Genomic DNA, 22,567 nt, shown 5'->3' on the forward strand with positions numbered 1-22,567 from the left:
GCCAGGTCTGCAAAACCTGGCCCCAGTGAACAGCGTCCCGCGGAGCCCACAATCCTCGAGTACACAGCTGCTGCTTCTCCTCCAACCCCAACTCCTGCGTGCAACTTTGTAACTCATGCTCCCGCCAGGAGGCCTATTTGCTCGGCCCGTTTGGCGGAAGGATTCCGCGCGCTATCGCAGTTACGTCAACTGTCTCCGCCCCCTTTCCGCGCTCTGGCCCCGCCCCCTCCCGGGTGCCCTATGGCCCACAAAGAAGTCCCGGCATTGCCGCTGCACTCCCCGCGCACATCCGTGCGCCGCCCGAGGCTGGCTAAGGAGTCGGCGGCCATTTTGTTCTTCTCGTGGTTCCAGTGGGGAGAGAAGGAGGAAGCAGGGAGTGGGGCGGTTGGGGGGGACCCGCCGCGGCTTTTGCCACCGCCGCCACCACCATCTCTGTGCTCGTGGCGTGGGAAAGGAGGTGTAAATCCCGGGCGCGAGCCGGCGGCGGCGCCACTGCGGGAGGGTCGGCGGTGGGAAGGCGATGGCGGATATAGATAAGCTCAACATCGACAGCATCATCCAACGGCTGCTGGAAGGTGAAGGGGGCGGCGGGCGGCTCCGGGGACTCGAGGGGGGAGGGGGACTTGGGAGGCCTTTTGGACTTGCAGCGCCGAGAGGAGTGAGCCCCGCGAGTTCGCCCGCGGGCCGGGGGCTGCAGCGGGAGGGAGGCTGCCCGGGGTTCCGCACTTGGGCCAACCCGCGGACACTCCTGGCTCCACTCATTCATTGCACGAGGGTGCAGCCGTCCTACTGGCCTTGAAATTTGAAAACTCCGCTCCCCACCCCCACGTTTCCGGTACGTACCCCAGTGCGCCCCGCACACCCGACCAATCTTTGGATGAAGGTTGGGGGCCCCAGTCCAACTTACAGGACGGCACGTTACGAACTTTCTGGTCCTCGTTCTCTTGGAAAGCAACATGATGGGGATATGGATTCCACCGGGCTTGGGGGCTTCTTTCCTATCCTGCTCATTTTTATTTTTTGTGAGGCTGGGGTCGAGGGGCCCATTACTTGTTATTTGGTGACGAACGTTCATATCTCAAGGGGATGTTGGAACTCATATTCACCTGCCCTTCCAAATACTCTTTTTAAGTTGTCCTTATCTTGAAGAGGTCTCCGCGCTCTTTTCTGAACGTGCCTCTGAATCGAGAAGCCAGCAGTGATGACAGTTTCGTTAGGATCTTTACAATGTGCCAGGCTCTGTAAGCGCTTTGCGTTCATCGGATAAATACAGTCATGATATTAGCCAGCGCTTCTAAAGCGCTTACTGTGTGTCAGGCATTTTTTGGAGCACTTTACACAGATTTCATGTAATACTCCCAACAACCTTACGAGGTAGGTGCTATTATATTTTACTGTTTTTCAGAGGAAGATAAGACTCAAAGAAGTGAAGTCACTTGACCAAGGTCACACAGTAACAGTCAAGTTTCAAACCCAGGCAGCCAGGAGCTAGAAGTCATTCAAGTCACCCTATGTATGAAGGAAGGAGGTGTCAAGTGGTTGAGCAAAGGTTAAAAAAAATCTTAAATATTGGCTGACCTAAGACTCGTGAGGTGCCTGGCGATTGATTTATATTGATGTGGGAGACGGATGAAATTCGGATTTTAAGGAGGGACGCCGAAATGAAATCACCCCTCACCACCCCCCAAATTCCAGAGTACATCTATCAATACTAACATCTAATTCCAAACTTTGAAAGAATTCAGATCCCTTTCTTAATTTGAATACTGGATAATGTAGATTTGGCTGAGTTTTAACTGCTTTTTGTCTTTGTACATTTCTAAGTATTGTTGGACTATAAATGCTGTGAGAGATGGAGTCGAGAGCATAAACAGTTGGACAGTTCTGGTGTTAGAATTTGCAGATCTTTTGTTTAAGTAATTAGAATGAAACGCTTAAAAATATCTCTTCTTAATCTCTGTAAGGTTTTTTCATTTTATAGTTTCTTAAAAGAAAAACCCATTAAATAGACCCCTGAAATGTTGCTGCCATTTGTGGGTGAAAACCTTATTTGTTCAGTACCTGGCATTTATTTAAGAACCACACTTTTTTTTTTTTGCACCTTCATGAATGTATTTATTTTCTCTTTTTATTATTATTATTGTTATTTTATACAGCAGGTTCTTACTAGTCATCAATTTTATACCCATCAGTGTATACATGTCAATCCCAATTGCCCAATTCAGCATACCACCATCCCCACCCACTGGGGTTTTCCCCCCTTGGTGTCCATACGCTTGTTCTCTACATCTGTGTCTCAACTTCTGCCCTGCAAACCGAAGAACCACACTTTTAATACTAGTTACTACAGTTCTTCGATTTATGTGAGGCAGCAGTGGGTCAGAAACGGATTAAACAGTTTGCAATAAGAAAAGAACTTAAAATTTTGTTTTTCATTCAAAAATTGTAAATTCTGCATATCTGTGGAGGGACACGTGCGACTAGTTAAGAGCTGGCTTTATTTCGTTGAGAAGGCAGGAAAAAATGGAATCTGTGGATTAGAAACATTAGAATTTTAAGATTAGGTAAGTCTTGTTAAGTCCAGGGTTGCCCATAACTCTGTATTCATATAACATTTTGTTAATTTTAATCTTGTTTTTTAAATTGTGCCAAGAAATTTGCCTTGATAAACTTGGATTATTTATAATGAGATCAGTCTTTGTTTATTAATAATTTCTATACATGTTTTGTACTTGAAAACCAGATTTTTTTTAACATTTCATTTTTTCATTGAAATTAATAAAGCATTGTGTTTTAATTCCTCCGGAATAAGCTAGCTGCTCAACAGACGTAAATTTCCTTCTTTTCTAGTCAGTGTTAAATGGGCAGGGAAAGGGTTGAAAATGATCCATTGAGAATATATATAATCCAAGGTAGAAAAGGTTGATAATTTCTGTGATTCCATTTTTTAATGCCCCACAAACTTTTTCCTGTAAAAATTTTAATTAAGATTTGAGTATATCTGAAAATGGAGGGAAATGTGAGTTTTGTGGCCTTGTTAGAATTGTTTACATGTTAGAGATTGTCTCCTTTTTTAAGGTGGAGGACTGTACAAGCTAAGTGAGAAGTAGTTCGGTAATAGTACTAAAAAGACCATTCAAAAGTGAAGTCTTATTTAGGAGAATACCGTGTTGGTTTTAGATTTTAGTCACTACAGCTTTGCAGTTCTTTTCTACTCTAAACTTTTTAGTGGATTTTCCTTAAGGAGGCATCACTTCTGCAACCCACCTGAGAAGATCTCTGCCTTGTGGGTGATAAAACCTTAAGGTTGTCACTCCTTCGTATCATTCATGTTCACTTATTTAAATAACTGCACAGTAAAACTTTGGATTTAGAGAATAAGCCAGCTGCTGATTTGTCTCATAGTCCTACTGTGTTGGAGAAAAGTGAGGTTTGAGGCAGAGTAACTTTGTAAGTGATCTCATTCGGGGAGCGGTGATGGCTAGCTATTTTCTTGCAGAGCAGGCAGTTGTAACTTATTTTCACATCCTGATTTGCCAGAAGCATCTTGGCTCTGAAGCTGGCGGTTGTCAAACTGAAAGACTGTGCCAAGCTCTGCACAATTGCTTGACTTGCTTTAGTGATTTAAATATGACCTCAGCCCTGGCCCTCAGCGTTTACTAACATAATCCTCTGACTTGTAAAAGTAACCCATGTGTTTAGATATTCGGTGTGAAATGAAATATGTTTATATTGTAATGTTTAAAAGACAGGGGTCCTGAAGATAATAAAGGACAATCGTAATGGCAAAAAGAAAAAAAAATCTTAAAATGCTGACCAAAGAAAACAAAAATAATCTTTCCTAATGAGACCTCTGCAATTATTTTTTCTTTACACATCAGGTAATTTCACCCATTAGAGGCTTTTCTTGGAATCAATGATCATAGGGCATTTTGCTGATAAAGACAGTAATATTAAAGTAATGTGTTATTAATACTCTAAATTACAAGAAGTCTGTGTTGTGAGCCCCCTGCTCTTCCCACCCCTCCCCCATGTCAGTTGTATGCCGCATCCTCTCCTATAAGGTAAGGCAAGAAAGCTCTTTTAGAGGCATGATCAGAAGCTTACACCAATCCTAAACCACAGCATGGAAAGGATTACTCTCCTTGTGCCCACAGTGCTTCCTCGCCTGTCAGTAGCAGGAGGCAGCAGTGAAATCTAATGGGATGGTGTGTGTCATTCTGTTGTGCTTGAGGGAGGGAATGTTAGACCCAGCAGTGAAATCTAACGGGGTGGTGTGTGTCATTCTGTTGTGCTTGAGGGAGGGAATGTTAGCCCTAGGAGCAGGAGGCCAGGCTTTCCTCCTCCAAGCTGGGGAAATGCATGCCATGCTGCGCCATGCATTGGTAGCCCGTCTGCGGTAGAGGTTGGTGAGATTGTTTTATATCTGGGAAACTGCAGTCCTATAATAACCTATTCTGCAAAAGTATGTGCCAGTGCCAGTCAGTCTGCTTGACTAGGGTGAGGATTACTGATCTTGAAGCAGGGAAATCATTTCACTTAATTTACCATCACGGCTGTTAGTAGACCTTAAAGATTGAATTGTGAAGGAGATAATATTCTGATATGAATTGTTTTGTAAATGAGGAAGCTGGAAAATCTTATTCAAGAAGAAAAAGGAAGGATTCAATCTCTTTGGAGTTTAGAATTCTGGGACAAATTTTTATGTTTTAGGATCAGACCACTGTATCCAAAGCATGTAAAAATAGATGATTTACTTAATGGTCTTGATGTTTTATCTGAAATCTCCAATTTCACCCCTACTCTGGGGTTTACTGGCATCCCTCATCTAGAGGAGAGTGTATGTCACTGATATTAAGGCTTATGAAAATGAAAACCACTCATTACAAACGTAGGTTCAGATGTGAAGTCTAATCAGTGGTAGTTTATCAGAATTGGTGGCTAGACTGTAGAGAGTTAAACATTTTTCAATAAATTGGCTTCACTCTAGATGTAGAAAACTCAACGTTCTTTACTGAGAGCAATAGACAGTGTTTTGCAGCTATATCCTGATTATCTGCCTTGAGAAAATTGGTATCACCTTTAAATGCCCAAAGTATAACACCAGCAGTTAGGAAAGTCAGGATGGGGGAGGGGTGATTTAGAAATTAAGATGGCCAGAAAGTGGATGTCTTCCTGCTGGTGACTTTGCAGAGAAACCAAGTGATTCTCGATTAACATTTTTTTGGCTTATATTTTTTGTAGAAAAGAACTCCATTGTTTGCAGGAAAGTTTTAATGTTACAAATATTCACTGTTTTTTGTTTGCTTTGGTTTGAGGTTTTATTTTCCTAAATCTGTCAGATATTGTGAGGTTATTGATTGTCACTGAAATGAATATGATGTGACATATTGTTAAGATTGCCACTTACTTTAATAGGATTATCTTGTTAGCAAAATCTGTGTTGATTTATTTTTACACTGGTTGTGCCAGTTTTAGGTTTTAAAACTTGATTATAGTTCAACTGAGGCTTTTTGGTGGGTATGCTATTCCTTTTCTATGATCTTCTTCTTTTTTTTTTTTTGCGATACATGGGCCTTTCACTGTTGTGGCCTCTCCCGCTGCGGAGCACAGGCTCTGGACGTGCAGGCTCAGCGGCCATGGCTCACAGGCCTAGCTTCTCCGCGGCATGTGGGATCTTCCCCAACCGGGGCACGAACCCATGTCCCCTGCACCGGCAGGCGGACTCTCAACAACTGCGCCACCAGGGAAGCCCTATGATCTTCTTTTAACAGTTCAGGGGCAAGAAGAATACTTGCTTATTCCTCATAAATAATCCCAGAGTAGTCTTAAATTTCCCTCTATGGTTTTCATCTCTGCTTTGTTACCAGGCTGTCAGAAAAGTTAATGTTGTTTTGTGAGAAAAAGCTGGCATTGCATATAATCACCAATGACATTCTTTTATTATATCAGGTTTTTATCAGTTTGTTTTCAGTAAAATTGCATGGGAGTTTTTATCATGTGCTCATGTTAGTGATTTGCCAGATAAATAAATGATCAGATAAGTCAGAACAGAGCAGTCCTTGCTGGTAACAGCCATAGTGCATTTTTTCCTGAATCTACCATTTTAACCAGATAAAGAAAAGTTTTCGCTCAAAAATCACACGTTTGGGAATTCCCTGGCGGTCCAGTGGTTAGGACTTTGAGCTCTCACTGTCGAGGGCTCGGGTTCAATCACTGGTCTGGGAACTAAGATCCCATAGCTGTTCCCCCACAAGTCGCACGGTGCAGCAGAAAAAAGAGAGAGAAGTCACACGTTTAAGATCTAAGTTTCAGATCTAAGTTGACCATTTTGATATATCAATCACTAACCTACCTATGTTCACTGTGCCTGCTGATTTTATTTCCATGCAGTGCCTAGCACCTGGACTTACGAGAAACATTCCACCTGGAAAATGGAATTCATATTTGTTGGAATATTTTGGATTCTGTTGGCAATTGTTGAAATGATTTGATACATGCAATTTGAACTACTACTTAGGAAGGTATCATGAGGAGACAGCCCTTGAGTTTCCCACCTAGGGTCTCCTTTTTGTGTAGGTTTCTCCCATCATGCACAGAGCACAGTGAGGGTTTTAAACCATGAAGTAGTGACTGCTTTTATTGAGCAGAGCTGTACTGTTTGCATATTTTCTTTGTAGCTAATAGCGATAAAGTAGATATTCAAGGCTTTGTGTTTTTAATGGTATTGAAGATGTCCCTGAGATAAACTTTTAGTTTTATAGTTTTTATGGATGGCTAGTTTTAGCTACAGCGTTTATAATAATCTGCGGTTACCTAGTTTGTCTTATTTTGTGCATCCTCCACTAGAATGTAAACCTCTCAAGAAAAAGGACAGAGTTGTCTGTCCTGTTGCCCGGGTATCCCCAGCATCCAACACAAGGTCTGGCATGTAGTGGTGCCCAGCAGCTGTTTTGTTGAATATTTGAATGAAGCATGGTAAAAATGAATATTGAAAGTCTTAAACAGATTACATCATTTAGTTCTTATTTAATGCTTCCTGTATGTAAGGATGCCTTATGATTTTATATCCCATATCAAATTTTTCTTAGGGAGCGATGTATGTTGGAGTTTCAGTAGTTTGCCCTATAAAAACTCCTTTGGTTTAGAAGTTTAATGAAGAACAAATTCCTTTTTTTTCACTTTTTCATCTTTATTATTGCTTATGAATTTGTAAAATGACAAAAACAGTTATGTGCTAAACTAGAAACTCTAGTAAAGCCTATGGGGAAATGACACTATTGCTTTGTAATTTTAAGGCACAGACACAATTTTTGTTCTTGTTTTTTGCTAATCAAAAGTATATAGCTTGGGGGCTTCCCTGGTGGCGCAGTGGTTGAGAGTCCACCTGCCGATGCAGGGGACACAGGTTCGTGCCCCGGTCCGGGAAGATCCCACATGCCGCGGAGTGGCTGGGCCCATGAGCCATGGCCGCTGAGCCTACACGTCCGGAGCCTGTGCTCCGCAACAGGAGAGGCCACAACAGTGAGAGGCCCGCGTACTGCAAAAAAAAAAAGTATATAGCTTGGAATGCACGCTAATTGTAATGCCACAAATTAACAGAGATTTATCCAGACTTCATTCATGCAACAGATTTTGTGCACCTACCATGTACTGACCATGGGCATGTACACTGCAGAGCAAGTGATGTGGTCCTGGCGTTTACATTCTACCAGGAGGTCCAGATGAATAGGTGGAAGCAGACTGGCAATTATAATACACAGTATGTGCTGGGCGGTGACCAGGTGTTGTGAGAGCATTTCAGAAAGCATAAAGCAGGCTTGTTGAGGGGAGAGGAGATGGCTAAGAGAGGTTTTCCAGACTGAAGTGATATCTAAGCGGTCACGAAAAATGAGCAGGTATTCGCCAGTTGGTAGATGGTTTTGGCAGTTTCTATTTTTATAATTTTATTTTTTGAGCTAATTGTAGGGAATTTAAGAAGCTTTGGGACTATGTTGTTTTTAATGAGTGCTGTTCATCAAATATAAAATATATCTTGATTTGTTCTGGAAAAACTGCATTTAATCCTCACTCCAATGCCTATATGTGGAATGTAGAAAAATGGTACAGATGAACCTGTTGCAAGGCAGAAGAAGTAGAGACACAGAGGTAGAGAACAAACTGTGGACACCAAGGGGCAGGGGGTGGGTGGTGGATGAATTGGGAGATTGGGATTAACACATACACACTAATAGGTATAAAACAGGTAACTAATGAGAACCTGCTGTATAGCACAGGGATCTCTACTTCACTTTGTTGTACAGTAGAAACTAACACAACATTATAAAACAACAGTACCCCAATTAAAAAAAAAATTCTCACTCCACATTAGGAATACTTTTTAAATTGTCAGTACTATTCTTTACTAATCTCTATACACTCCCACTTGAGGGACAAGCAGAATAAGAGGACTAAAATTACCATGAACTATGTCTAATGGTGGTAGTGGGAAGCCTCCAAATCCAGTAAAATTTATATTAGCATTGATTTAATCTGATGGCATTGGTGTAATATGATAGCATTCATATTAAAAGAATAGCCTGTGTGTTCCTTATAGGTGTAAGTCAGTTATTACATATTCTCCCAAAAGACTTAGAGTGGGCTGTTCACTTACAGGTGTGGGGGCTCTTCTGAAAAAGATTCTGGTTGAAACCAGAAGCATCTAGGAGTCCCCTAGCCAAAAATAAAGTTTCCTGTTGGGCAGTCTGCCCAAGCTTCTGGCTGACTTGTGGTAAAATCACTAATGATTGGGGTTTTCTGGCCAGTGAAGCAGGGATCCCACCATCTTTCCATTGGGAGTGTTTCTTGAATTCTCTCCTTTGTGTGTCTAGAGAGAAAAAATTACTTTGGTTCTGAAAAAAAAAATCATTTTTTGTTGTACAAATAGCTCAGTTGCTGTTGTAAATATTATATATGTGTCTATTTTGCATAATTCCCTCAAAAGATTATCCTTACTATGCCTTCCCTTTAATTGCTTCTTGTTTCTTAATATTTGATCAGAATGAGACTGGCAGTCATTTAGTTTAGTTAACATATTTTGGAGTCCAAAGAGGTGATTTTCCCAAGCTATAAAATCAAGACAGAAACTTGGGGCTTCTGGCTCCCAGTTCAGTGCACTCAACATTTTCTTTTTTTTGTGCCCTTCAAGAGTTTGACTCTTCTCACGTGTCATCCTTTCTTATTTATTGCCTTTCATTGAAAAAAAATAACACCCTTCCATTTCTGCTCAAAACTTGTTTCTTCAGGGAATTCAGTTTCAGTGGCTATTCAGGCTGAAGGATGGCTTCCCCTAAGACAGTATTTCTCAAACTTGGACACAGCCCTTTTTAATGGAAAAAAATTCTCAACAGGCATCAGAGTTTATTACTTGTAGTTTTTATTACTCTGTAATGTTACTTAGATATTTACAGAACAAAGCTAGATACAAACCAGTTAAACCTGTTGCTCTTGTTCAGCTATTAGGCCAAATGATTTTGTGATTTTGAATATAAAGCAAGCCTCCAAAACTGATAAAATTTAAATTAACAGCATTGATTTAATCTGCTCATCACTTTATATTGGGTTTAATGGTGGAAAGATGTAGTGTAGCCTTAGTTTTGTATTTAGTCTGGTCTGGAGTTTTTGCTTCAATTCTAATTTGGAGAATGCTTGCTTTCATAAGTCTTTTATACATAACAAGTATTAAGACTTTGTGAGTTTTTGGCAAGCAGGCCAGTTCATAACTGTGAAATTAAGGTAAATTTAGCAATTCAGTGCTATTTATTATGTATTTAATAACTGTCTAGTCTGTTACAACTGGAATCAAAACAATTTTATTTCCTACTACTACTTACCTGCTGATAAATGAATTGTTATAAGGCCAGAGGATATCTTGTACTTCACTTTGATAGTACTTCACTTTGATAGTAAGTAGCACTCAGAGTGCTCTGATGCGGGCACTTGGGAGTTTAGGACACTTGGTGCTGTGCCATGATTTCTTTTTGCCTTTTCTCAATTTTAATCTGTTCAAATTACTAGGATACCTTTCTCACAGCACACGCTGACATCCTTTGCCCTGTAGAGGCATGATTGTATTCACAAATGCAGGCCCAGAAAGTTGCACAGCAAAATATGCACAGCAAGCATACAGTGTGTTTTAATGAAATGAAAACAACACTTAAGTTTTTTCATAGATAAATCTGGGACCCTTGAGAGACCTGTGGACCTCTGAAAAACACTGATTGAGAGGGGAGATGAGCATTTCCAATCTCACATTTTAAAACGAGGAATTCTTAGAACCAACTCAGTAGCATGACAATCTCTAAAATCTCCTGCTACACAAATACTAATTCATTTATAAGGCTGGAGAAGGGAAGACAAGACAGAGAGGCAAAAAGAGCTGGCCTGGTGGGCGGGTTATAGGTGAACCAGGCCAATTGTATGTCTTGGATGCAGAACTGAGGCCTTGAGCTGTGCCCAGGGGGAGTCTGATTTCGAAAGCGATAAGACTTTTCTAACAGTATTCATACACAGAGAGGTTGACCCCTTGATCAGGATACTGTAAAGAAGTCTTACCTTGGTGTAGAAAATGCAACTAAATCTCTGAAATCCTGTCTTAAGATTTTAAGATTGTAATTAGGCATTAAAATCATGTTCTTTATAAGTGTCCTGAAAATAAAGCCTAGCCAGAAAGTAGTTAAACTATGTTTTTGCCTCCTCTTTATTTAAAACTTCTACCTTTTCCGATATTTTTAATTTTTACGTTAAATCTTATTTCGACTTCTCTTGAATGAATTGGGGTTTTTCTCCCCTACAGTGAGAGGGTCCAAGCCTGGTAAGAATGTCCAGCTACAGGAGAATGAAATCAGAGGACTGTGCTTGAAGTCCAGAGAGATCTTTCTCAGTCAGCCTATCCTACTAGAACTTGAAGCACCACTCAAAATATGTGGTAAGTTTTGGCACACTAACAGTTATCTTTGGTTACGTGATTGATGGACTGAGTCAAGGATATATAGATGACCTTGTGTTAGCCAACAAAATCATTTACTATTTATGAGTAACCTGGAACTACTTAAAATTAAATAATTGTAGCTTTAGAATAAATACCTGTAATGGACTTAATGTGCTTAGACGTACTTCGCATTTTCTTAAAATTATTTCACTAAATGAATATAAACATTGCAGAAGAAAGGAAAGAAATGAAACAGAATGGAGAGCCAAAAAAAGGCCTGAATTATGAGTATATAGGGATTATATTTAAGCTTAAAGCAACACTGGTTATGCCTAAAAATATGCCATTTTGTAGTTCTGTTTCTACGTGATAAATACAGATAACTGGTATAAAAACTAAACTCTATCTGAGAAATACTCTATTTATTCTTCTAACATATTTGACTGCATTGATGAATCTTGTGGTGTTTGTTTTTGTTTTTAAGTAAAATGCTCTTTGGCATTATCTAGCAGGGAGACATTGAAAGCCAGATGCATTGGTGGGTGTACTGTGTGTACACCTTTGTTCACACCGGGCCAGGGCTTGTTAAGAGTGCAGCACTTCTGCTGACACGGTCCCCAGAGACTGAGCTGTGGGAGATCTGATATTGATCGGCCAACCTGAAAGGAAAACCGTGTTACTTGGCAAGAAGCCCTGCCTAGGCATTAATAATCCTTTCCATAAAATAAATTCTCAATTAGTTGAGTTTTGTGTGAGAGTCTGGATACACACATACACTTAAAATTATCACTAAGCTCAGTTGAACTAAATATGATACAAGTTTGGAAATTAGTAATGTTAGTGGTCTGGACTATATGTATGAAGACAGTATGTAACAGAATTCTTGCTTCTAGGTGATATCCATGGACAATACTATGATTTGCTTCGACTTTTTGAGTACGGTGGTTTCCCACCAGAAAGCAACTACCTGTTTCTTGGGGACTATGTGGACAGGGGAAAGCAGTCATTGGAGACTATTTGCCTCTTATTGGCTTACAAAATCAAATATCCCGAGAATTTTTTTCTTCTCAGAGGAAACCACGAATGTGCCAGCATCAATAGAATTTATGGATTTTATGATGAATGTAAGTACTTTCTACGTCTAAGGAAGATATACTCAAATTGAGATTCTTGGTCATAAACTGAACATATTTCTGTTAGGATTTGCGAGTTTAGATGTAGTGTTGTAATTTCTCATGTTTACTATTTCATTAACTTGTTTTTATCCTGGTTTTTCTTTCTTGGTGTAAAGAATAGCACTCATTGCCATATAATAATCCCCTGGATTCTTGTATGATGTGATGATTAGATTAGGAAGTAGCAATCACAGTGATGATTTCTTTAAGATAATTTTTGTGATGAATAGTCACAGATAATTTAATTCTTAGTACAACTCTGAGAATCTGTCCATATAATTACCTTCGTTTTTGACAACTTTGAGATAAAATCTGATTTTGTAAACTTCATCCATCTTAAGTGTACAATTCAGTGATTAAGTGAATTCATAGTTATGCAACCATCACCACAGCCCTATGCAAGCACTAATTTCTGTCTCTATAGGTTTGCCTTTTCTAGACATTTCATGTAAACGGAAACTTGCAATATACAAATAATTACTTTTTGTAATTTGTAATATAGTTTTTTTCCTTCTGGCACATCTGCACCCCAGGAAAAATAGCAGTTACTATCTGAAATTGTGCTGAAAGGAGAAAACAAAATTGGGGGGGGGGAAGCTAATTAAAAATATTTGTAGGGCTTCCCTGGTGGCGCAGTGGTTGAGAGTCCGCCTACCAATGCAGGGGACACGGGTTCGTGCCCCGGTCCGCGGAGCGGCAGGGCCAGTGAGCCATGGCCGCTGAGCCTGCGCGTCCAGAGCCTGTGCTCCACAACGGGAGAGGCCACAACAGTGAGAGGCCCGCGTACCGCAAAAAAAAAAAATTTTTTTACAAGAGTCTTTTTTTTTTTTTTAATTTTTAAAATTTATTTATTCTTTTATTGTTTATTTTTGGCTGAGTTGGGTCTTCGTTGTTGCTCACAGGCTTTCTCTAGTTGCGGAGAGCAGGGCTATTCTTCGTTGCAGTGCACGGACCTCTCATTACAGTGGCTTCTCGTTGTGGAGCACGGGCTCTAGGCGCACAGGCTTCAGTAGTTGTGGCTCGTGGGCTCTAGAACGCAGGCTGAGTAGTTGTGGCGCATGGGCTTAGTTGCTCCGTGGCATGTGGGATCTTCCCGGATCAGGGCTCGAACCCATGTCCCCCACATTGGCAGGTGGATTCTTAACCACTGCGCCACCAGGGAAGTCCCAGAAACAAGTTTCTTAAAGCCTTGAAAATAATCAGTTTTGGTGGAGAGTTTTATTGTTGGTGCTGCTATTTTTAAGTAACTATAAAAAAATTTTTTTTTTAATTTAAAAAAAATCCTTACCTCCATCTTCCTTTTGTATTCATCATTTCTGCCAGCAGGAGGGTTCAGGCTGGGAGGAAAAGGAATTTGAATTACTAGCACTTGCCAGTATAATTATAACAAGACTGGTAAAGCATTGCCACTGTGACCCTCCCCTAGACTGTAATAATAACCTATAGTCTCTCAGGGTATGGTGTTTTTCCATCTCAGTTTCACATAGATGTGTTCAGCTAGCGTATTTGTTAGAAGTACATTGCTAGAAAGGTTATGTTTATAGACTTGGCCCTCGTACTTGCAACCTCTTACATGACTATATATGTATGTCTATGGCCCTGAGACCCAGCTCATAAGATGAGGCTGGAGGAAATTAGCTATACTTCAGTAAAAAATTAAAACAAAACAAAACAGGATGAGGCAGGAGGGATTACCAAGAAGAAAAATACTGTGGTTTCTGAACTGACTGGGACACCTGAGTTGGGCAGGAAAGATACTTGATATTGACAATGAGTCTATAAGAGAAGTACTAGTAAGGCAGTTAGTTACTACTCCTTAGGTAATGAAATGAGAGGCAGAGAATTTTATAATTTTGTTTTAGGTATTTGTTACAGGTACTACTTTTTAGAACAGGTTCCTTTTTACACAGCTGTTAGCAAGTATTTTGTCGTTTTCATTAACGAAGTTCAAATCCATAAGATCTCTTCCTTGTGGCATATATCCTAGTCTAAAGGTATTGGCTACATCATTTTTGTTTCTGTTTAATGTGAGGCCCTATGATTTAGAAGGTCAGTACTGATTGGAATTAGTTTTGACTCTTGTTCGTCCTTAAGACTGATGTAATGACCTTGTACTCCAGCTTTCCCCTCTCCCATCAGGCAGGTATAATTTGTGGGCCTAAACGTGTTCTTGACTTAGGTGGCTTTCAGTTGATGCTTTGCTGACTTTTTTTAAAAACCTTGATAATTTTTTAAAAATTTTATTGTACTGAAAAATTTTATTCAAATGGAAATTTCCATGGAACAATTTAAAAACCACTGTTTTATGTGGTAGACTTATTTCCTAAGTGTAACAAGCACTCTGTGCTACAATTTCTCCCTTCACCCCCAATTTTATGACTGTAGTCCTGGAATAGCCGAGGTATCTGTTGTTGGATAAAATGTGAATGTGTGTTATACTTTTCTGATACCAGAGCTGTCTGGTCTATAGTAATAGGAAACTGCATTAGGGGTTCTGGCTCAGAATCTGAGGATTTGGAAGCTTGAAGAGACCTTGGCAATTATCCAGGAATCCTGGAGCCAGATGCTCCTAGTGGTCTGAAGTGGCCTTAGGGAGGAAGTGTAGAGAGGAGAGGAAGCAGGAGCCCAGGACTTAGTTAAGATGCTCAGAGACAACAGGAGGAAGAATCTTAATTTTTTTTTAATTTATTTATTTTTGACTGCATTGGGTCTTTGTTGCTGTGTGCGGGCTTTTGCTAGTTGCGGTGAGCAGGGGCTACTCTGCGTCGTGGTGCGCGGGCTTCTCATTGTGGTGGCTTCTCTTGTTGCGGAGCATGGCCTCTAGGCCCGCGGGCTTCAGTAGTTGTGGCACACAGGCTCAGTAGTTGTGGCTTGTGGGCTCTAGAGCGCAGGCTCACTAGTTGTGGGATACGGGCTTCGTTGCTCCGCGGCATGTGAGATCTTCCTGGACCAGGGCTGGAACCTGTGTCCCCTGCATTGGCAGGCGGATTCTTAACCACTGAGCCACCAGGGAAGCCCAAGGATCTTAATTTTTGATAGAGAAGCCAACAAAAATAGCAAAGGAATCCATAAGAGTAGCTGGAGTGCGTTGTGAAACTAAAGAATCAAGGAGTGAAGCAGATTTCAAGAAGGAAGAGAATCTGTTGGCACTGGCAAATGCAGCATCTGAGCAAAGGAAAAATCTAGGGGAGCCATTGGAATGTTGTTCAGAGACAGGCTTCAGTAGAAAATGGAGACAGAACCAAATCACTTTTATACATAGGGGTTAGGACAGCCCAGCCCTGTTCTTGTATTATTACCATTGTTGGAAATTGGAGGTGCACAGGTTCCCCTTCAGGCTTTTGTAGAGAGGAATTCCGTTAGGCTTCCAGAAAACTCCAGTGAAGGAAGATGTGGGACAAAGGGAATTAGTGGCCTCCAAAGAAATACAAAACAGGGTGAACCATGGTGAGGGTTATACCCAGTCATAGAGAAACATAAACTATTAAGAGAAAAAACAGAAATCCTCCTCTGCAAAGGGAGAAGTCAAACGTTTGTTGAATTTGCATTGCGTTTCAAACCTGTGCTAAACTTTCTCCCTGACTTGATTTGCTGTGGAGTGGAAGATGTGGTTCAGGAAGCCTGTTGCTTGGGCCCTTCTCGAACTCAAAAGAAAGGGTACATTGAAAGCTGTAAACCTTTCAGTATCCACAGGATGAAAATGGAGAAGAGACTGAGGACAAATTTGGTTTAGGAGTAAGATTGTGCTTTTAACTTTAGTGCTTTTAACCTTAGTATGGAGTGTACAGGAGACGAAGGCACCCTAACAATTGGGTATTCCTCATCCAATTCAGAAAGATTTGTATTTCCAGGGTTTATGAGTGGGTTTTTTACTCAAAACATAGTTTTCCTGTGGAAAGCACACAGTGACTCCAGAATGCATGGAATATATGGGTTGGTGAGGTGGGAATATAACCACTCTGTAACGTTTTTGGTGGGGGGGGCATTCTCAGTGTTTGTGCAGCATGTTAGGGCTATCCTGGTGTGCCTGCAATAAGCAATCTGTATTCCTCTGTAGTCGTTGTGCTTCCTACTAGAATATTTAGGGGGGGTGGGAATTAAATGGTTCCAGTAGCTTATTGAGGGTGGTGGTAGATGAGATGGGTGTTAACTCTCAGAGGCTTCCTCAGAAGGAAGATTATAATGGCACATGTGTGAGTTCTTAGTTGCCTTTAGAAATAGGAACCTACTTGCAGGTTGAGAGTGGACAAGACAGACTAGATTTCAAACAGAGTTGGTGTTATCAAATAATTGTTGAGGTTTAATGGTTATCCTTAATCATTATATCTGGAATTCTGATTTCAGACTTCCATGGAATTTTAAAATACTTCATATGAAACTGTAAGTTGTTGCTTATAAATCAGACATCTCCAAGTATTATATATATCTGATTCTCTCTTTTTTAATAAAAGCATAGTTTTTGTTTACTTAAGGTAGTCAAAACCTTGCCTTGGAGGACTTGTCCTGAGGGAATGTACCTACAGAACACCAGTCTCTTTAACCATCCCAAAATTTTTACAGGTAAAAGAAGATATAACATTAAACTATGGAAAACTTTCACAGACTGCTTTAACTGTTTACCGATAGCAGCCATCGTGGATGAGAAAATATTCTGCTGTCATGGAGGTATGCGGGCTGATTTTAATTCCACATAGATTTTGATCTCTTCTAAGGAGTGTGCACTTTGATATTTATCATCCCAATGAGTTATCATTGGGATGACTTCCTCTGTCAGGTAACTCCTATGTTGCTGTGTTAAATCTTGGGTCCACTTTGGCACATGCAGGATCATTTGGATACAAGTCCAGAGTACCCAATTGATTTGTTACAGGGAATTAAGGGTTCTGTAACAGCTTTGAAAATAGAGCAAAAGGATTTTTGAATATAAAATTAAACAATTAATATGCTGTACCATAGATCCTCTAGGATACTGAATATGTGAATAGACTTCTCCTTGGTCTGTTTTTGATCCTTTCAGAAATTTTTCGACTTAGATGTTAAAAGTTATTTTGCTTGGTGGTTGTGCTGTATATTATGTAATTAAAATAATAATTGCAAAGAGGATTTCTTTTCATCTGTGATCAGAAATTAGACAACCATCAGAGCCAACTCACTATATTTTAATAAATCCACTATCCCTGCCTTCTTTATATACTTAAACTGGTTTTGGTAGAGTTGGGCATGTGATTTTAAACTCATATGAGAGTCGGCTACATCTGAGCTGGTCTGATAGATTTTATGGTCCTTGGACAGCGCCGGTTTCCTAGAAAGCTACATCACCTGAGTGTCTGCATCCTCTATGCCCAGTCACTACAAATGGTCACCAGGGTGCTCTGTATGTTGAGGTAACTTTCCATATGCTATTTAAGCACACTGTACCTTGCAAATTAGTGCATGTAATAAGTTCCAGTGCCCCCCGTGTTTTTTGGTTTTTTTTGTGGTACGCGGGCCTCTCACTGTTGTGGCCTCTCCCGTTGCGGAGCAAGACTCCGGACACGCAGGCTCAGCGTCCATGGCTCACGGGCCCAGCCGCTCCGCGGCATGTAGGGATCTTCCCAGACCAGGGCACGAACCCGTGTCCCCTGCATCGGCAGGCGGACTCTCAACCACTGCACCACCAGGGAAGCCCCCCCCCCCACCTTTTTTTAACCAGAGCTAAATAAGAAAATGTAGCCAAAGATTTAATGTAAGCCTTTGTAAGAGTCCCTGGGTGTCTCTGTAGACAAATGGAGCTGTTAAAGTGGTAACATCCTTTTTATTTATTTATTTTTTTAAGTGGTAAAGAGCATTGCTACATGAGCCTTTATTTTTATTATTATTTTTTTAATTTTTGAATTTTATTTTATTTATTTTTTTATACAGCAGGTCTAACATCCTTTTTAAAGTTCTGTTTCCTTCATTTTTTTTTTTTTTTTCACTTAATAGGTTTATCACCAGATCTTCAATCTATGGAGCAGATTCGGCGAATTATGCGACCAACTGATGTACCAGATCAAGGTCTTCTTTGTGATCTTTTGTGGTCTGACCCCGATAAAGATGTCTTAGGCTGGGGTGAAAATGACAGAGGAGTGTCCTTCACATTTGGTGCAGAAGTGGTTGCAAAATTTCTCCATAAGCATGATTTGGATCTTATATGTAGAGCCCATCAGGTATTGATTTTGAATTTTACATGTACACTTAAGAGCATGTGTGTGAGCACAGATTCTCCTTGTTGATTTTGGTGGGTAGGTATTGCTTATTTATACAAAACGTCTCTGGAAGTGTGACCTACAGGATATCAGGCTCAACGGGAAACTGAAGAGTGGTTTTACCCACCTAAAATTTGCACCTCCTTATACTGAAAATGTTTTCTCTCCAAGGTGGTTGAAGATGGATATGAATTTTTTGCAAAGAGGCAGTTGGTCACTCTGTTTTCTGCACCCAATTATTGTGGAGAGTTTGACAATGCAGGTGCCATGATGAGTGTGGACGAAACACTAATGTGTTCTTTTCAGGTAGAGGATGCTTTCAGCATTGTGTCCTTTTATTATGTCTGAATTTTACTGATTTTTTTAAAAAGTGCTACTTTCTGCCTACTATTCATTTATGTTGAGTAGACTGAATTTTTATTTTCCCTTAACTGGTGTTTGTCCTAGTTCAGTAATGAGTGAATTCCTTTTAAAGGAAAAAAATTATCATAGAACCCTTCCTCCAGTGTTGAATTTAACTGTTTTTACATTATTTAAATACATAAAAACCACAATATATTAGCTTCGTATGCTTATGGCTCCTTTACTACAAGTCTAAAACTACAGTGTCAGTGCAACGTTCAGCTAAAATTAAATCACCACTTGAACGTGAAAGTAATACTGACTGCCATGTGCCAGATGTGCTATGTAATTACTCACTTCTCCCACCACTTTTCTCTAGTCTAATTTCTATAAAACCTCTTATTGATTCACCATGACATCATTTGGCCTTCACTTGGCACAAAAGAATCATTTACACATAAAGTCTACCTCAGTCTTTTTCTCATTCACTTGTTATGAATAAACTTGTATGACTTCAGGCTAGCCCAATCATAACAAAAATACAGCCACTGAAGTCATGTGGCAGTCATCAGTTAACTGAATTTAAAACAGGTGTTTTTTGTGTTTAACCAAGTATCAGGGAGAGCTTGCAGCTCCCAGAGATTGTGATAGGATTCCCTAGGGCAGGGGTCCCCAACCCCCGGGGCCAAGTCAGGAACCTGGCTGCACTGGGTGAGCGACTGAGGCTTCATTTGCCACTCTCCATCGCTCTTCATCCATCGCTCGCATTACCGCCTGAACTATCGCCGCCAGCCCCGCCCTGTGGAAAAACTGTCTTCCACGAAACTGGTCCCTGGTGCCAAAAAGGTTGGGAACTGCTGCCCTAGGGGTTTGAGGGATACTATTCTAAAGAACTCCCCCACCACCACCCATCAGAAGGGATACCTGGGATATCTAAAGGTGTGACTTCCAAAAATTGTCATTTTATCCAGAGGCAAAATTTGTTCAGCTCATATATCTTAGCTGTTCATCAGAGCATTTATTACCAAAATGTTTGTCAGCTTGGTTTGTATTAATATGCCAGTGGGGCCTTGCAAGTTGTTGGGTCAGTTTTAAACAAAAAACTTTCTAACAAAAGATTTGAGTGAAATGTAAGATTTGAGGTTGAGTGTATTCCTAAAATGCATGGTCTTTTGAATCTTTGCAGATTTTAAAACCTGCAGAAAAAAAGAAGCCGAATGCCACGAGGCCCGTAACACCTCCAAGGGGTATGATCACAAAGCAAGCAAAGAAATAGATGTCATTTTGACACTGCCTAGTTCGGACTTGTAACATATAGTGTATAACCTTCATTTTTAAAAGTGTAATGTGTATTGGTCAGCTTGCTCAAAAAGTGTTTGTGGGCCCCCCCTTCCATTTTTGACTTAATGAATAGTATTTGCTGGTTATAACAGCAAATGAAAGACTCTCCACTCCCAAGGAAAAATGTTTTGTTTTGTTTAGTTCTCTGTTCCTTTTTGCAAACAACTTTAATGATGGTGTTAAAGCTGTACACCCCAGGACATTTTATCCTTTCTAAGGGGTTGAGTGTACAACTGATCTTTTTTTTAAATTCAGTACAGCCCATGAATAATGTAAATGCTCACTTTCTTTAGAATATAAAGAGAGCCCTAGGGTGCTCAATCTGTACATGTTATTGTCATAAAATGCATATTGTTGGATACAAACCACTGTGAACTCTATTTTTGTTTTTTGTTTTCAAAGGGATTGCTTTTTTTCTCATTGTCTTATCATGTACAAGCTAGTTTTTATAGCTATCAACATTAGGAGTAACTTTCAACCTTGCCAGCATCACTGGTATGTATATTTAATTAAAGCACACTTTCCCCTGTGATATACTTAAAATGACGATTAAAGCCATTATTTTAAATGTTTGTGACTCTTTCCTGAAGCCAAAGTTTCTGTTGAAATATATATTGACGCTCCCCTAAGTACAAGGTGGCATGGTTGTGTACATCTGCCGCCTTTATGGGGATTCAAAAACAGGTTTTTGAGTTTGAATAGCAATTAGTAACATAGTACTGTTTAAGCTATTAATGATTAAAGTTAATAACATTTTGTACAATTTCCATATAGCCTATTCATTAAGTAATCTTTTTACAGTTACATCAGGCCCGAACCCGTCCATTCAGAAAGCTTCAAATTATAGAAACAATACTGTTCTATACGAGTGACTGATTATGCTTTCTTTGGCCTACATTCTTTATTCTGCGGTGAAGTTGAGGCTTATAAGTCAAAAGAAAGGAACTAACTTACTATCCAGCAGTTTATACAGAACTCACAGTATCTATGACTTTTTTAAACTAAGATCTGTTAAAAAGAAATCTGTTTCAACAGATGACCATGTACAATACCATGTGGTGAAAATAAATTCAGACTTATTAAATGATCAACTTGTTAAATTCTCTCAGTGTCAGTTTATCAGCACAATACACACAGGAGAACTGTTGATGGCATATTGAGTAGCCTTTAATGAATAAATTGCTCTGGAAACCACACAGTTTCAATTTGGATTTGTCTTCCTTCAAATAGTCTGTTTTCCAAGATGGATTATAATATGGATGCTCACATTCTTCGAGTTCTTACCTGGATATAACTAAGTTTCTGAAGTAGAGCAATGAGATTGAACTATCTTCCCCTACTATTTAGGGAGGTGTGGGACTTAGTGAGTTGTGACATCATCTGTATACATAGTTTTCTTTTTATCTGGGTTCATTTGAACTTGGCAGCAAAATTCAAGAACTACTTTTTAAATTATTATAAATCAACCACCAGTGTTTTTTTTTTGTTTTTTTTTTTTTGTTTTTTTTTTTGCGGTACGCGGGCCTCTCACTGCTGTGGACTCTCCCGTTGCGGAGCACAGGCTCCAGACGCGCAGGCTCAGCGGCCATGGCTCACGGGCCCAGCCGGCTCCGCGGCATGTGGGATCCTCCCGGACCGGGACACGAACCCGTGTCCCCTGCATCGGCAGGCGGACTCTCAACCACTGCGCCACCAGGGAAGCCCCACCAGTGTTTTTATACACAGACCTTTGCTCTCTTCTCCCTTCCCTGATTCATATGGAACACAGTGTTGTGTCCTTTTACATTTGTCACAAGTGTGTCGAATGCGTATTAATCTCTCAAGTACATTAAAAGTGGGTGGAGGGAGTGTCATTTGAAAAGCACTTTCTTTTATCAAAAACTGGTGTCTGTTAGGGAGTTGGGAGAGGACCTCCTAGTGAGGGATTGTTTGAACTGACATTTGCTTGTGGAGAGAAGAGAGAAGAGCAAAGTCTGCACTACAAGCTCTGGCCCTGAGGCATAGTCTGTGTCCTTACCCACAGTGTGCTCCTGACTTGAAGGAGGATGACCTCGTGAGCTCTAGCTCCTTCCTGCTCCATGTTTGTGACAAATTCAGAGTTTGCATTATTTTACTTATGATATTCTCCCAGATCTCTTTGACTACAAGAAGAAGATGAACAATAATTGGTGTCAGTTTCATAAATCTTTAATCTATGCTCTGGACATTATCAATTGTATCACTTGTAGGATTTCAAAATCCTATAAAGTCGTAAAATTGGGCCATTTATAACCCATTGGGCTTGGATTATAAAGTGTGGAGTGTATTATCTAGCTTAAAATTCTTCCAAAAAGAACAGGCATAGCACTGGTTAAGTAGAGAACAAAATCAGTCTTTGGTTTTAGGACATAAGATCTTAGGAGAGACTCAAGTAATTTGAAACTAGTATGTGATGATAGAACTCGAGGCTTTGCCTTGTAAATCCCAATCTGCACTGACCTTACTTTCTCATTTGTCCTTTATCTCCGTGTGCA

At 40.2% G+C, this 22,567-nt stretch overlaps 1 protein-coding gene across 2 annotated transcripts; it reads left to right on the plus strand.

The window, feature by feature from the left end:
- Positions 1-249: 249 nt before the first annotated feature.
- On the plus strand, positions 250-21,248 carry PPP1CC (protein phosphatase 1 catalytic subunit gamma). Of its 2 annotated transcripts, XM_027124774.1 has the most exons (8): positions 250-575; positions 10,835-10,966; positions 11,863-12,093; positions 16,705-16,809; positions 18,109-18,332; positions 18,543-18,677; positions 19,900-19,960; positions 20,856-21,248. In XM_027124774.1, exons 1-8 carry the CDS (start codon positions 521-523, stop codon positions 20,924-20,926), a joined length of 1,014 nt encoding a protein of 337 aa, XP_026980575.1. In that variant the 5' UTR covers positions 250-520; the 3' UTR covers positions 20,927-21,248. The 2 variants fall into 2 exon arrangements, with proteins under 2 accessions (XP_026980575.1, XP_026980574.1); XM_027124773.1 differs by having other exon boundaries at positions 19,900-21,248.
- The last annotated feature ends 1,319 nt before the right edge of the window (positions 21,249-22,567 follow it).

This window comes from Aethalodelphis obliquidens, unplaced genomic scaffold (genome assembly GCF_003676395.1).
Source record: "Aethalodelphis obliquidens isolate GAN/ISIS:26980383/991018 unplaced genomic scaffold, ASM367639v1 scaffold28, whole genome shotgun sequence".
Lineage (NCBI taxonomy): Eukaryota > Metazoa > Chordata > Mammalia > Artiodactyla > Delphinidae > Aethalodelphis > Aethalodelphis obliquidens.